Source organism: Pocillopora damicornis, chromosome 4, assembly GCF_964200805.1.
Source record: "Pocillopora damicornis chromosome 4, jaPocDami1.2, whole genome shotgun sequence".
Classification (NCBI taxonomy): Eukaryota; Metazoa; Cnidaria; class Anthozoa; order Scleractinia; family Pocilloporidae; genus Pocillopora; species Pocillopora damicornis.
In genome coordinates, this window is record NC_142673.1 from 18,449,569 (window position 1) to 18,465,663 (window position 16,095).

Genomic DNA, 16,095 nt, shown 5'->3' on the forward strand with positions numbered 1-16,095 from the left:
TTTATTTAAGTGTGGCACTTGTTTGACAATGTGGTCAAGGTGTGGGCGCTTTTTCGGAGGAGAGCGCTCTTTTGAGCGTGGACGCTTATTCAAGAAATATCTTTAATAGTGTGTGTTTCTTGTTTATCGAGGGGGTCACTGGGATTTTCGGTTTTGCGGTTTTGGCTATTTTTTAGATCAGTTTTTCGGTTTTTGTGCCAAAAAAAACTTCGTTTTCTCGGTTTTGGTGTTCATTACGGTTTTAGCATTTGGTTTTGGTTTTCGCGAAAAATATTAATGAGTTTTCGGATTTTCATATTTGACCTATTTGGGTTCCGGTTTCTCTTCGATCTCAGCGGTAATTACGCGTCTCCACTGATCTCGAATAGCAGCTAAACGCAAATGTTATCGAGACGAATGCGTGACAAACCATTGAAATATTGTAGGGATCCCTAGGTAGCCTACGTGTTGGGGGGTGGGGGGGGAGGGTACGGCTAAGCACGGAACATTACCAGGGTTTTTTTTATCAACGCCACCTCGAAGTTGGTGACCAAGTTATAGACTACACGTGACTGATTGATTCAACATTCCAATAGAATCTCCAAACTTTCAGGACTTAGTTCGTAAATGGAAAAGTTAGATTAGGGACTTTCGATGAAACTTTCCAGAGCTATAACTTCTTGCGACTGCAAAATTGCAATCCTATAGAGGACGTTTGTGCGGATTCCCTTAATCTAACTAGGCTCCATTACCAGCTGCTGAGTTCGCAGAGACTACGCTCAAGGTCCTCGAGAGAGCAGCTGTTAATTTAAGCAGATACTAGAAGGTACGAGTCCATGGCATTCATAAATCCTGTAATTAAATTAGCGTAGTTTACTCTGTATGCTCCGCTTGTCACCACTGTGTCGGATTGATCAGGGTTTTAGTAACTAGGATGTGAAAATGTATCGGTTTGGACAGTTTTGCATGCAGTTTTCGGTTTTGATCTAATTTTTTTCGATTTTTCGGTTTTAGATGATTTTTCTACTGTTTTACGGTTTCTTATAGGCCCCAATGGTCCCCTCTTTATCACATGAATTTTCTCTAAGCTACAGTCAATCACCCTTAGAAAATGGTGAGAAAAGGAAATTAGCTTTATATCTGTACTAATTAAGTATCACCAGTGGCAACATGCCTCACAAGTACCTGTTGAAGCCTTAAGCTATGGTGAACAGCCTTGACAAATATTTTCTTACTTAATGAGAGAATAAATAATTTTATGGAGTGATGAATATACTCTGATTTCTTAAAGAAAAAAAACATCTTGTAATCGTTTATGGTCTGGTTGATCAGAACATAATAAACCCTTACCGTGGTTGACCTCCGTACAATCACAGCATGCTGTTACAACAGTGAAATGAGGATTAATGCTGATTTGCTGATTCGAACAGTTGAGCTACGATTTTAGTTTTATACCAGTAGAAAAGAATTGTTGTTTAAAAATGTGATTTGATTTTTGTTCTCTTTTTTTTTTTTTGATCAGGCGAGTCCGTAACACTTAAACTTTCCCAAAGTATGGTAGCCCACCTCGTCAAACCCGTTATGAACACCGACATCACCAAACCGCAACTGTTTTACTGGCAGATGTGTCTTCTCATTGAGGAGACCACTATCCTCACGCCATTTATGGTCATTCTTGTCACAGTTACAACGATCACCCCTTTTTGCACACGTGCCTTTCATCCCGCATGCGCACTTATCACTATCAGGTGCTGCTCCCCCCCAATAAGCCATATCTATAGAATCACGTGACACCCACCAGTTGCGAGTTTGGTTCTGCCAATCATGAAAAAGTGAACCTTGACACTCGTACTTTATGAACTGTTCACAAAATAAGGAAACTCTGGTTAGGCTTGCCAGCTGAGAAAAGGTCGCTCCTGTATAATGAATGTCACGTGAGTAACAGCCCGGATGCTCACATTCGTCCGCCAATGTCCTGTTCTCGCTGTCGTGACTTATTACTGTCACGCCCACTCCGTCTTTGTCACTCATGTCACAGGTGACATGGTAAGGAGTCAATCCTTCACCATCAGGATCAATCAAAAAGTTTCCACTTATCACCTTGGGATCGAGCCTCTTCAAGTCACTGCAAGATTTCGATAACACTGTGCAGAGAAAAATGTGAAGTGTTATTGAAAATGAGACTCCTATCATTAGATTGTTTGCCTAAACGTGGCTGGCATTAAGTTATCGAATGTTTCTTTTCAAGAATCGATATTACTTCGCCATAACAGTTGATGTCGGCATGTAAGTATAATGTATCAGAAAAAGTGCTCGATCATTATTCAACACTGTAGATGTGGTGTTATCCTTTTGACTTACGAAGTTCTATAAACAACGTTATACATGCCTTCAAAACGTTCTAAATTTTCCTATTACAATTTGAAGAACCAATTTAAAATTAAATTCATTGATTTTCTGGCCCTATGAAAATCTGTAATTTTTACAAAATCACAAGGAAGGAACTACAGTGCCCCGCTCCTCTTAGAAGACTTAGGCTGTCAGGAGAACAAATTCTTGGGAGATAACTGGAGAGGCAATAGAATTTCATCCGAGAACTGTCGCAGAAATCCTAGTCGTTTCATGCGCTAGTAAGCTGCGGTGGTGATGTGTTCCCGACTGAGCTCAGCAGACCTGACTTGAGCCTCAAAACGAAGGCGCTTTTGTTATAAAAGGTACAGGTTTTATCTTTAATTTCGCCCCGTTACAAATGTCGCAAGTTTACGTTGACAACATCAATATTTAATTTAAATGTTAAATGATTGAGGAAGATTGAACGTTATTATTTGTGGTAAAAACTGTTGAGGACTTTAAGGAGCTTTTTTGTATCGATTAACAGCTTTTTTTTTCTCTATTTTTGCTTCGATAGTCAAATTTGTTTCTTAAATATTCAGGATCAGGGAAAGCTTGACTGAAAATAAAAATTTACAATACCAGCACAATTTGCCCCAGCAGATCCGGGAACACAGACACATCGATATCCTTTAGTGGTAAAACCTACTTGACAAATTCTGTTATTCAAACAGGGATTGTTAGCACAAGGATTCTGTGGAAAAAAGGAAAGCATTGAAGTGATTGGAAAAGGATCCAGACCTCTGAATCATTGGAAGCAAAAATACGGCGAAGCACGACGAGTTGACAGAGCAATTTTCACTGAAAAATACCTGTGCTACAAGGACTTCTATGCAAACCTTGTAAAAACCGTTTTTTGTCTCATTGCTCTACAGACCTAGCTACTTGGCCAAGGAAATTTATCCTTGAAGCTACAGTGAGATACCTATTGCAAATGCTTATACGCTGATCAATTCGAAGCTTCACCATCCCCCCCCCTTTACTTCCCTTTCCTGGGAAATTTGAACCTTGCGCAAGTGTAATAACTTAAATTATGATCCATCAAATCTTTTTGCTCGCATGTGATTGGTCTAAACGCAGCTCATAAGAGATCATCCCTCGCTGGAAACAATAAGGTGTTCGTAAACGTGCGTTGCTGAGTATTTGAAGGATTTTATACAAAATAGATAAAAAACGTCGCTTCTTGGAACAGGCAATATCTGCGGACAAATCTTCATACATATTTTAGCGCCAAATAGAGGATATTGTTTATATTGAAAGGTGTTTGAAGGTAAATAATTCACTTTTGCGAGTGGATGGCTTGGAATAAAGGTTTACAAAGTCAAACTGAAATTCACGGTCGCTGATGTTGCCTTTTGCAAAAAACAATTTCATCATCAAATCCGGCACTTGGGTAGCGCATTTGAACACAACTTTGTCTCGGGAGGCAGGTACTTAAACAAACCAAACATGAAAAGATCAAATGCCCGGGGAGGTTACCTGGGGAAACGTTAAAGCCTCGAAGTGATCGATGCATTAAGCGGGAAAAAGAAGATTCGATCAAATACCTAATCAGCTTCACTTCTTTCTTACTTTTAAACCATTTTAACCAAAAGTTACTACACTTCATAATTTCTCTCCATCGAAGGAGTGGGTGGTTTCATGCATGCTCTAAAATTCCTATGTCGTCAAAATAACCCATTGATGTAAAGAATTTACCTCAATCGCCAAGTAGTAAGAATCCTTTTCTTGAAGAAAGATGAGTTGGTTTTCCTCAGCTGTGGCGTTATTTAATTCACATTTGTATTTTCCTTCATTTGAAGGTCTTACATTGATGGAGACACAATTAGGCTCCAAATAACACAGCATACGGCAATCCCCTTCATAAAGTACCTCCTCACCACTGACCACATGATCCCTTATAGCCTTATTTGGTATCGGTTCCTCGAAAACGATAACGCGGTATTCGTCACCTGTTAAAGAATAAGACCTTAATTTCGATCTTCTTTTTCAAACGGATCACTCTACAAAAATGCGACAAAAATGCTTCAAAAAGTACTTCATATACTTCGTACTCAAAAGTACTTGATTAAAAATGATTTTGATATGACATGTTTTAATTAACTGGTGTCAATTTGATGCTCCGATGTTCGTAAAGTCGATTTAAACCATTTGGTAGAGTCTTTCCTCAGATATTTGCCTTCTCACTTTGATGGAACCACAAGGAAATAACCAATAAGTCATTTTTCTTTTTTTAGGCGAAGTTTCTGAAATATTTTTGGAAGCACTCTCGTCTTCAATTAGACGTAAATGGCTCAAACGGGTATCGAATACAATGTTTAAGACTAGACCGCCTGTCGAGACACCAGTAAACGCAAGTTTCAAACACAAAGGACAACTTTTCAGAGTTTACTTAATCACTTTGAACTCCTGCCGGTAAAAAAGGAGAGCATTTACAAGTTATTATTATTGAGAAGCCTACAGATCACACAACTAAACTAATTAGTAACATGGGGTGGAAAATCGTGCTTAAGTCTACTCGTGATGCAATATTTTGCACAAAAATGTGCGATCAAAAAGGGAGGCCAGTCAGTGCAATATTGATAGAGGCGCGGCTTATCGGTGAAAGTTGCCCTTCCTATGTGATTTTGGACGAACGTTTTAGAAAGTTTTGCGAATGTAGACGATTTGAGGAGTTCGAAAACACAATCAATTATTAAAAGCATTGAAATCATGCATTTAACATTATAGTGGATTCATGGAATCAGACATTTAAGCTAAGGTAAAGGTATCATAGGTTTGGATTGACCCAATAAGAAATAATCAACTACTGCATGTACCTTTTACGGAAGGTAATCAGTGTCAAGGGTAGGTCGCTCTGGGTAAACGAAACAGAGAAAGTAGGAGGTGGAAACGTCTTCACTTACACAAATAAGTTCAGAAAAACAATAAAATTTTGGATTCGATCAGCTAAGAAAATGGTACGGTTCCTATACCCCCGAGCCCCTCATGACCAGACCATAATTATAGGCTTATTGGACAATTTCGTCGCGAGTCATTGATACAAAGGCAGTTATCTCCTGTCATGATAGACACCTCGTAAAATCTTCTAATAGAATTTAAAAATCCAGAACTACAATTCACTGTAAGATCACACTCACCATTGCAAGCAAATACCGATGCCGGTCCGATTCCGAACAAAATACAAAGGATAAAAAGGAACGTTGTAGTATCATTCTTGTAAGAAGCCAAAGAGCTCATTCTTTTTACGTGTTCTTTGTAACAGGTAATGCCTGTTTACATTTAAGAGGGTAGATACACTCATGAGATTATTAACATAGATGAGATTCTTGTAACGAATCAAAAATTTCCTATTTAATTACCGGTGAGAAAAAGGTCACAGCATGTAAAAATTTATATTAATATCAAAAAATCAGACAATTTACAAAATAATCTTTAAAAGATCTGTTCTAATATATTGGAGAAGACTCTAAATCAAGGTATTTTTGACAATTAATTTTTAAGGACCTTAAAGAGAGGCAGAGTCCATGTGAGGCACAATACAAATAAATACTTATACACGTTACCTAAGTGCACCCCTATTACGAACAATCGATTTCAAATCTTGCAATTAACTCCTATCAAACTCTATTGAAACCTCAGTAGAACTTACATGACAGTACTTCTACTTCCTAAAAAAAGATGCACCACTGCATGTGCTACATTTGATCATAGCATAAGAACAATGCTAATGTTACCTGCATCATAGTGAAAGATACTTCATGGGTTGTATCAATGTTGTTATAAGAATTTTTTTCGCCCTTTTTCCCACTCACTTAGATGTTAAAATGACAACGACAAAAAGAATACAAAAATACCCGTAGACTAGATGAACGTAGAAATGAAGGAACATTTCTTAAGTATCACAGCGTCTTCTTCATAAAGCCGACGCTAGGTTTTTGGGAACCCACAGTCAATCTTAACGTTAGTTAAATTGAAGATAAAATTTTCTCCTACTTTCCACGGTCTATGAGCCTGAAAGGATAAAACTGGTTCACAAACGTATCATTACAGTCAGGCAGTTCCATAGCACTTCGGCTTTCCCAAGGTATGGTAGCCATGCTCGTTGTTTTGACCCGTATCTCCAAACCTTAGCTGCTTGACTGACAGATCGGTCTTGTCAGAGAGGAAACCACTGTCTTCACGCAATTGTCGATCATTTGCATCACAGTTACAATGATAGTCCGCTCTAGCACATCTATTTTTCATCCCGCATGCGCATGTTAATCCATCATGACTGACATCACGACCAGGTTTTCCACCTCCTCAGTAGGTCATTTTCTTCGAATCACGTGACAACCACCAACCACCTCTTCACCCTAGAATGGTAGCATTTGTATTCAACGAACTGCTCGCAGTGAAGGGAAACAGCAGTCAGACTTTTAAGCTAAAATAGGCTCGCTCCTGTATAGGTAATGTTGCGCGAGTAACAGCCTGCATTTTCGCATCCTCTCACCAGTGTTCTGTTTTCGCTGTCGTGACTTATGACAGTCACACCAACTCCGTTTTTGTCAGTCATGTTACACAGGACCTTATAGGGCAGCAATTCACCTTCACTGTCTGGATCAATCATGTATAGTCCACTTTTTGCTTCACGATGGAGCTTTTTTAAATGGGTGCAGGAGCTCTGCACGCCTTACGTACTACAAAAAACACTTCAATGGGTTCCAAAATGCTCACACGTTTTATTTGAACCAATCAAAAATGTAATGTTGTGACAGGTAAATCAAGCGTGAAGTTCTTGAAAGTTTCTCAGAAAATATTACAAGCCGAACTCAAGCTTCCCCGGTGTTTCCATGGCAACTTCTCCGTATGGCACTCTATAACCTCTATTGCACTCTATAACCTATTTATGCATTCATCATTGACCAATCAGAAACGCGATATTTTGTTGAGTATATAATAAAGAAAGATAAATGTTTAATTGAAAGTTCTGAAAGACTTGCCAAAGGGAGCCTCAGGATTAATTACAGCAATGTTGTTTTGACAATTATCTTTTTCATCACAATTGATATAACACTGCACGAAAAAATGGATTTACAACAACTGCAAAATCAATGCAAATATGAAGTAAATAACACATTTGATCAAATTTGTTTATATTTGCCCCGAGGCAAATTCCATCGTTGGATAATATTTGCACGCGAAGCAAAGATGGTAAATACCTCATTTACTCAATCTTTACAGTCCAAAGCAAATGAGAAGAAAAACTGCACATTTGCATCAGATTTAACATGAACTAAAAATGTGGTAAATAGATAAATCTGCCGCACCGAAACATGAATTTACAATTGTAGCAAACATTCCGCTAACGTGATTAGAGTGTAAAGAAAACTTTTAAAGCCAACAACCTCTTAAATAAAATCCCTTCCGTTTTGCCTTAATCTGACGTCTTAAATAAATTAAAAACTATATTGGGTTTAGAAGTTTGGGAGAAGTAACCGATTGAACCTTATGGTTCCTGCAGATTACTGGCAGTATTTTTTGGGTAAGTAAAGTGTGGTAGTTAATTCATGACAAGTGTATCGCTAAGAGGATTTTACAGTACCACTGCAATTTGCTCCGGCATACCCAGGAACACAGAGGCAGCGAAAGCCTTTACTAGTGAAACCAACTTGACAAGTTCCGTCATTTAAACAAGGGCTGCTACTGCATGGATTCTGCTGAAAACGAAAGAGATAGTAACTGAAGGATAATTTTAAAGACATGACACAACATTTACCACAAGGACCGCGAAAGCTGAACATATACTGCGTAAAACACCGTCAAAAATTAAGTCAATGACGCCGGACATAACGGAGAAAAACTTGAAACGAAAGATAAAGAAAATAAATCAACCGTGGACAACAGTTTATGACATCGGTCAGTTTGCAAACATTCGGATGTGCACTTGATAGACTGCAAGCCTTCCTGCCTCTTGCTGTTTTCATGCTTCATTGTTCAGTGCTGCATTCTCACTTTTAGCTTGGTCTCTTCCTTTCTAAGCTATCCTCCTGCGTTTAATTAGTTGTTTCGCCCTTGCTTTTTAAACGAAAGCATCAAATTGATTCGAATTAAAGATACTAGAGAGGCGTGAAAAGGCTATATATGGAACTATGAAAAGTTTACTGACCTCAACAGCCAAGTAATAAGCATTAAAAGTTTCCGGCTCAAGGAAGACCAGTTGGCTTTCATCAGCTGTGACGTTATTCAATTCGCAATTGTATTTTCCTCCTTGTAAAGGTTTCACATTGATGGAGGCACAATTAGGCTCCATATAACACATCGTCCGGCAGAACCCCTCATTAACTACCTCTTCACTTCTAATCACGTGCCCCTTAATTGCCCTGTGTGGTTTCAGCTCCTCGAACATAATGATGCAGCACTCGTCGCCTGTTAATCATACAAGTGCACGTTAACATTGATAGTAGAATGCTAAGAATTTTGTCATTATACCATTGTGATTTTCATTTTTAAATCTACTATCAAATCGAATGTCACAGGCTTAATTTTAATGTAGTATGAAAACTAATTCACAATCAGCTTAACTAACCTTTCACCGGCTAAGCAAGCATAGATAATTTTGTTGACAACTTGTCAGTGCTAAAATTAGAAAGCTCTTTTTTCCTGATCTAAAGGTTCTACTTGAAAGAAAGTCGTAGCACTGAAGAGGATTCTACCAACCGAATGGAGACAAATTTTTAAATAATTCCACGCGATACCTTCATTTTCTCGTCTACCTTAGAACTTTTGGGTTTTTATAAATCTTTTTTGCTAAGTCTTTGCAGGATTAAACAATTTTAAACAACACGTTTTCTACACCCATCTGTTGAATTTTGTGGATTAATTTTAGTGGTTGTCAGCAGTTGGGGCACTGTGGTGCACCTCTCCGCTTTCTGCAGTCTTAATTCGAAATATTCTAAATTGACCTTCAAAGCAATAATAGACTAATTCACTAAAGCATGCTCTGTTGAGACTGTTCTAACAAGGTTGCCCAATAACTTTGTCCTGAAGTTTGCATCCTGGTTTAGAGACAACGGGAAGCAAATTTTGACCAACAATGTCGTCGGTTAAAAACAACCGAGAGGTTCACGCAATTAAAAACCCGTCGCCAACCATCAAGAATTGTAGTGTTAAAAAACTTGGCGGTGATATTTTTCCAGTTTTTTAGTTGAACAACGTTTAGATTATTTAACAATGAAAAAATAAATGAAAGTCAGGAAAATACCGATTGTAGCAATTTATTGCGAATTTATTGCGACATTTAGATTCAAACTCACCAGAACAAGCGAAAACCGATGTCAATCTGATTCCGAACAAAATAGAAAGGGTGAAAGAGAAATTTGTGGCTGTAATCTTGAAATATGTCGAACAATTCATCTTTATGGATACTGGTTTACGGCCGGAGGGGTCAAATTGCACCTTTGGCAGTACACTGTAGCTCTCACAGCTTATGCTAATTCATTTGTCTTTACTTTAAACCGAAAGAGCAGGTGAAATAGATGCTTTCGAGACGAAATGTTAATTTGAAGATGCTGTACTGGTCTTCAAAAAACTTATCAGTATTCCGACCAGAGTTCCCGGTAAAAAGTGTAGATCGAAATGAAAATTCTTCAATATCACAATCACAGAAAACAGAGAGAATTTATCTTTTCTCAAGGCTGGAAACTTTTGAAAAACAATTATAACGTTGTGCACGCAATAACTGTTAAGTCAATAAACATATATGACAGTCTTCATGTCCGATGGACAAGTCCTTTTAAAAAAGACCTTGGTTTTTCCAAAGGCATTTATATTTATAACTCATATTCTCCAATCTTTATAAGGTATGATTAAAAATAGTTTCCGGCAACTCTGAACATTGTTTTTGAAACCGACGACAATAGCATAATGATTGCATTCCTTCTATTGTCATGACAACTTTTAAACTCCATTTATTATGTTATGCCATATTGGACGATGATATGACACCAAAATGACTGATTCAATATCTTGCAAGCAAGCTATTGAAAAGAAAAAAACTTTCCAAACGATTTGAAAAAGGCATTATTTATCAAACAGTCATTACCATAACTATACAATGCAATTAATTCTTCTCTAACAAGTCTACGCATAACAGGAATGACTTCAAAGGAACCACGGTGGCAGTGTTTGCATATCTAAGGGAAGCTCACGCCTTTAAATTTTCAAGGAAATTGCCCGTTAAATCGATGAAACTATGCACTCTCTTCTTTGCCATGTTGACCAATTGTATTGTGGCATTGTCTTGACACAATTGTCTTGACGAAGCGTGTACTTCAACAAATTTTTTCCACAATTTTCAAGTTTCTCATTTCCAATACGAGTCAGCCTGAGCAATTCATTCGCTTTTACGAAGGGCTAACGCCTGGAATGTCAGCTTTAGAGACTCTAACTATCCTATAATACCCCCCACTCCCCACCGACGCAGCACCACAGTTTCTTCAGAAACTTGCTTCCTATATTCACTTGGCTGATGTAGTTCCCTTCTGACTTTTTATTGTTATTATTCCTTTAGTGCTCATCTAAAATAGCAAAATATTATTTAGAGGCAGCTCTCTCGTGATGACACTTTGAAAATCCCAAAATAAGATGACGCGGGATCCGACTGTAGTCCAGCAGGTATAATATTTGTTCAAAGTCAAAGCGAAAATGACATGTTATTATCAAAATTATGCCTATCTTATTTGCATTTCTTGATAATAACACAGAGGCCTTTCAGTTTCCACTTTCTGTCAAAATTTTGAATTTCATCCCCAAAACATTTCCTCTTAAGATTGCTTTCAGTGGTTTTATTCAATTGTTGCCATTGGAGTTTATTAGCATTCGAGCTTCCCTGTCATCAGATCGATAGATCTAAAATTACCTGAAGTGAATTAAAATTAAAATAACTAGGTCTGTTCGATATATCAAAACGTGAGTTGATAATGAAGGTAATATTTTTTCGATCTCATCATGATCGAGACCGAGAGTCTTCTCATATAATGTTTAGATGAGATTCATAGTCAGAGTAATAACTGAGGTAAAGTGTACTTCTCGTAGAAGTAGAATTTTTACACCAGAGGACAAAACGCAAATATAAAAAAAGTTGAAGAAGTATAAGAAAAATAACATTTAGAACCCTCAGGGATGAGTATCAAAGCTTGTTAACCCTGTGGCCCCCAAGATATGCGTCAACTGGTTCAAATAATGGCAATAATCTTCGTTGTAAGTTATCATGTCCTTAGAGTTTGGTTTTTAATCAGGGCAATATTAATATCCCCACAACCCCACCCTCGATTCGATTCTAATAGTTTGTTTGGTAAACTTTTTACTCAGCTTTGACAAAAGTCAGCCTTAACATTATCAAAATTACAGTCAGTTTAAACAATGACACCGTGTTGTAGCTATAAAAGCTAACAAGCTGCCTCTCAAGTCAATGTTTTAGTATATAGTCAAGAACTCTTCAAAAAGTTTCTAAATTGCGTGTCCTCCTCCCTAAACATATAGAAATGACTTTAAATGTACTGTGATTAGGGTACCACTCGAGTCTTTTTACAAAATCTAAAAGTCATATAGGTGCAACCGCTTCAGTTATTCGAAAACCAACGGCACTGCCTATATATAAATTGAAAGACATATATTTAACAACATCAACGCCAAAGAAAAATTGCTCAAAAAGCTATGTAAACTTTTTAAAGTTATTAGGAGGCTTTTGAGAGATTGAAAACTCATAGGCTCGTTTAATGAACTTAGAGCCATTCCTGCATAAGTGCACAATTTATAAGTGGCTCAATTTATAAGTAGCTCAATTTATAAGTAGCTCAGGCAGTCACCAAAACTGTCTCTTAGCATGACATGAATCGGCGCAGTTAAGTTACAAAGGATATTTGGCAATTTGTTGTGGTCCAAAGAGTACACATTCAGAATCAGCACTGTCTCCACTTGTTATGCCAATGAGAAAGAAGGCGATGATAGAGACGGTAGACGCTTTTAGCCACTCAACGCAATATTTCGACACAAAAGCAATCGACATTTTTATCGGCTTTGCTGTCTAGTTTGTTGAGGTGCTAATGGAGAGAGCGGCTTGAAAATTTTCAAGGGTTTAAAGTGCGTGCAGGGGTCTAATATTAATTATTGAATCATTCCTAAAGATACGATTCCTAGGCTTTAGCAATAGGCATAAATAGATTGTGCTCGGCAACTTTTGAGCAACTTTTAGCGTTCAGCAGCTATCTATCTAACGGGCGCTTACATCCAGTGGTTATTGACTCCAACAATAGGGAGTTACTACATCGCGGGCGACGAGTGGGGGATTAAGAAAAGACCAAAATACGAGTGGTCAGCGGAGAAGCAAATTTAATACTTCATATAGCAACATATCAGTTATAGTTGCGGAAAACAATAGTGTTGTAAAGCCGAAATATCAACAGTATACTTCGCTAAATAAAATGTTAAGCAATTTTTCGAAAGTGTTGATGGCACATGTATCTTTTACTGCTCTAATAAACAATAGGGGCATCGGAAAAGGCATCGGTGGGGCAACTCCTAGCAGTCCTCCAAGAGCTTCAATTTCTAGAAAACGCAAAATTCACGTCAACGAAGGCAAATACAAACAATGAGGAAGCGGTAGCTTGACCTCGTCCTCAGGGAAAGGAAACACAACATGCGCTTGGGGTCGCGTGAAAGACTATCCAAAACAGCATTTCGCAGTGGTGAGTGGAAATTTACGTTGTAATGCTTACAGTGAGACCCTTTCATTGAAGAAAAGCTCAATCGACGAGCATGTAAAGTCAAGCAAGCATACAAACGGAGATGCTCACATCGCGAAAGACAAGAAACAAAGCCAGTCAATCATGGACTGTGTTAAAAGGCAAGACGTACGTGAACACCCCAGTGGATCGATATTGCCTGTGGAATTCCGTTTGTTCCGATTTAAAATAGTCAAGTGTGTTATTTCTGGAGGTATACCACTATCAAAAGTAGATATTCTACGCCCTCTGCTCGAGAAATATAGCCATAGATTAACCTACAGCGCTAGCCTCCGTGAAATCATTCCAGCGGAATTGGAAAAAGAAAGAGAGCAACTCTTGAGTGAGCTTGAAAGTTTGAAAGTGATGCAGCTGATGGTGTTGTCATGGCAAATGAAGAAGAAAAGCTTGCATGGTCGGCAGCCCACAGTGACATACTTCCACATTGGGCAGGTGTAGTAAAGAAGTTGTTGGTCATCCAGCCAAGTTCAGCATCTGCTGGGAGAGTCTTCAGCCTTCTGAAGAATGCGTTTAATGATCAACAAGACAATGCCCTGGAGGACTACTTTAAGGCTTCAGTCATGATAAGATACAACAATGCTGTAAAAGGCTGTAAACTGTAAGATAAGATAAATGTTTAAAGTTAGGGTAGTTAACCTTATTGAATATGGAACTCTCACTAGCAATGTAATCATGATTTATCTCATTTTATATAAAAATTCTCAGGAAATAAGATTACTTATAAAATGTTAGAGAAGTAGTACTGTCATTTCAATCGGTTAAGTTTCCGCCAAAGCTTAATTATATACCAAAAAAAAAATAGACCCCTATTTTTTAAGTAAGCGTGGCACTAATTACGGTAAATCCTTCACAAATATTAACAAAAGCTGAAACATGTCTCATTCCAATGTCTTCCCATTTTATATAAACGTCAAAGGATGGTTTGGATTACCGAGCTGTACCTTACTTGATATATTCATTATTCCTTTTCTCGCCTATAGTCCTAGAATAAGTGCCGCAATCTTCAACATTGACAATTTTGCACACATTTACAGCGTTCATAGACGGCGTGATTTCTAAGGATTTACGGTATTCCCTTATTTTATCATTAGTCTTACTGGTAGTTTTGGTCTCACGATTTATAGGGAAACGCCTGTCAAACATGGATTTCAAACGTGAAAATCCATAAAATAGCCATTTCCTGTGGTCTTTTGGAAAGATGAGAAGCAGAGCATTAGTCATAGAATAAAGATTTTTTGATGATGAAGTTACACATTACTTATCATAGTAAAGGCTGTTTATGGTTTATGCTTTATTGAAATAAATCAGTTGCTATCACCAAACCCTACATAGAAATATGATTTCCATGAAATTATTTTTCAGCGGTGAATTCATTTGACACGACTCATACACAGCATAAGTGTGAATGCCCAGTCCTACTTGAGCATGTATCCACAAGAGATGAAAAGGTTCCCTTTTGAAAGCCGTCGAAAGACGAGGGGCTAACGCTCGAAATGTCAGCTTTCAAACTCTTTACGGTGGCCCATGAATTCAAGTTACAACTCAGTTAATAATACCATAACCCTGTTATCTACAATGTACACAGGAGGTATGAACAGTTCTGAAGAATTTTTCTGTGTGAAAGAAATTCACACCATGCAAAACTGTGTTTCGTTCGTACATATGGACTTGCTATGGTACAACTCAGTTAATAATACCATAACCCTGTTATCTACAATGTACACAGGAGGTATAAACAGTTCTGAAGAATTTTTCTGTGTGAAAGAAATTCACACCATGCAAAACTGTGTTTCGTTCGTACATATTGACTTGCTATGAGGCTATTACGTAAAGTTTCAACTATGATATCATTAATATTAAAAAGCAAGGTGCAAAAAACATTTGCTATGATCCAAAGCTAACAAGCTGACTTGTAGATCAGGAATGTAGTGTTATTAGGTTAAACATAAAAATTTGCGTCCTTGATAAAACTTACAAAGTACTTCATAATCACCATGCATAAATAAGTTCTTCACTCGTCTGTATATGAAATTTTTACACCTCATTGAAAAAAAGGGTAGAATGTGGTACTTTTTTACCGTATCAAGTATTATTTTACCATTGTGGGCCTTCAAACTAATTGTAAAAGTAAGTAATGAAAAGGTCGATAGACATATCAGATATTTGTTTAGGATCACAGTATACAGGTATGTCATACGGAATTGCCAAGCTTAATACTTTCTTTCGTTTCTTTTTTTTTTCTGTCAGATCAGGCGATTCCGTAACATTTGAACTTTCCCAAGGTATGATAGCCTTGCTCGGAGTTAGCTTCTGTATCACCAAACCGCAACTGTTTTACTGGCAGATGTGTCTTCTCATTGAGGAGACCACTGTCCTCACGCCATTTATGGTCATTCTTGTCACAGTTACAACGACCACCCCTTTTTGCACACGTGCCGTTTATCCCGCATGCGCACTTATCACTATCAGGTGCTGCTCCGCCCCAGTAATTCATATCCATAGAATCACGTGACACCCACCAGGCGTACGTTCGGTTGTTATCATTATGAAAAATTGAACCTCGACACTCGTACTTTATGAACTGCTCACAAAACGAGGAAACTCTGGAAAGGCTTGCTAACTGAGGAAAGGTCACTCTCGTGTAATGAATATCACGCGAGTAACATCCCGGAGGCTCACATCCGTCCACCAGTGTCCTATCTTCGCTGTCGTGACCTATGACTGTCACGCCAACTCCGTCCTTATCACTCATGTCACAGGTGACGTGGTAAGGTTTTAATACTCCTTCGCCATCTGGATCAATCAGCGAGACTCCACTTTTCGCCTTGGGATCGAGCCTCTTTAAGTCACTGCAAGATTTTGATAACACTGTGTAGGGAAAAGTGGGAACATTGATGATTACAAATAAAAATGTTATTATTGGATTTTTTTTCTGCTG

At 38.0% G+C, this 16,095-nt stretch overlaps 2 protein-coding genes and 1 pseudogene across 2 annotated transcripts; all 3 read right to left on the minus strand.

Annotated features, from left to right (window-relative positions):
- Positions 1 to 408: 408 nt before the first annotated feature.
- LOC149047121 (neurexin-4-like) lies at positions 409 to 5,764 on the minus strand. Its single transcript, XM_089205336.1, has 4 exons — positions 5,511 to 5,764; positions 4,069 to 4,322; positions 2,953 to 3,064; positions 409 to 2,123 (listed from the first exon to the last, which is right to left on the minus strand). The coding sequence occupies exons 1-4, from the start codon at positions 5,608 to 5,610 to the stop codon at positions 1,498 to 1,500; spliced, it is 1,092 nt and encodes a 363-aa protein (XP_089061462.1). The 5' UTR covers positions 5,611 to 5,764; the 3' UTR covers positions 409 to 1,497.
- A 651-nt stretch (positions 5,765 to 6,415) lies between these two features.
- On the minus strand, positions 6,416 to 6,971 carry LOC149047122 (contactin-associated protein-like 2; annotated as a pseudogene).
- Positions 6,972 to 14,433: 7,462 nt separating this feature from the next.
- On the minus strand, positions 14,434 to 16,019 carry LOC149047123 (neurexin-4-like). The gene has a single exon (XM_089205339.1). It carries the CDS (start codon positions 15,907 to 15,909, stop codon positions 15,406 to 15,408), a length of 504 nt encoding a protein of 167 aa, XP_089061465.1. The 5' UTR covers positions 15,910 to 16,019; the 3' UTR covers positions 14,434 to 15,405.
- Between the last annotated feature and the right edge of the window lie 76 nt (positions 16,020 to 16,095).

Bases quoted from the DNA above. Each gene is read 5' to 3' on its own strand.
- LOC149047121 (XM_089205336.1), bottom strand. From the start codon at position 5,610: ATGAGCTCTTTGGCTTCTTACAAGAATGATACTACAACGTTCCTTTTT. The intron at 4,323-5,510 runs GTGAGTGTGATC...ATTCTTTAACAG, and splicing joins ATCGGTATTTGCTTGCAATG to GTGACGAATACCGCGTTATC. The intron at 2,124-2,952 runs GTATTGTAAATT...TTCTCTGCACAG, and splicing joins TGCTGGGGCAAATTGTGCTG to TGTTATCGAAATCTTGCAGT.
- LOC149047123 (XM_089205339.1), bottom strand. From the start codon at position 15,909: ATGAGTGATAAGGACGGAGTTGGCGTGACAGTCATAGGTCACGACAGC.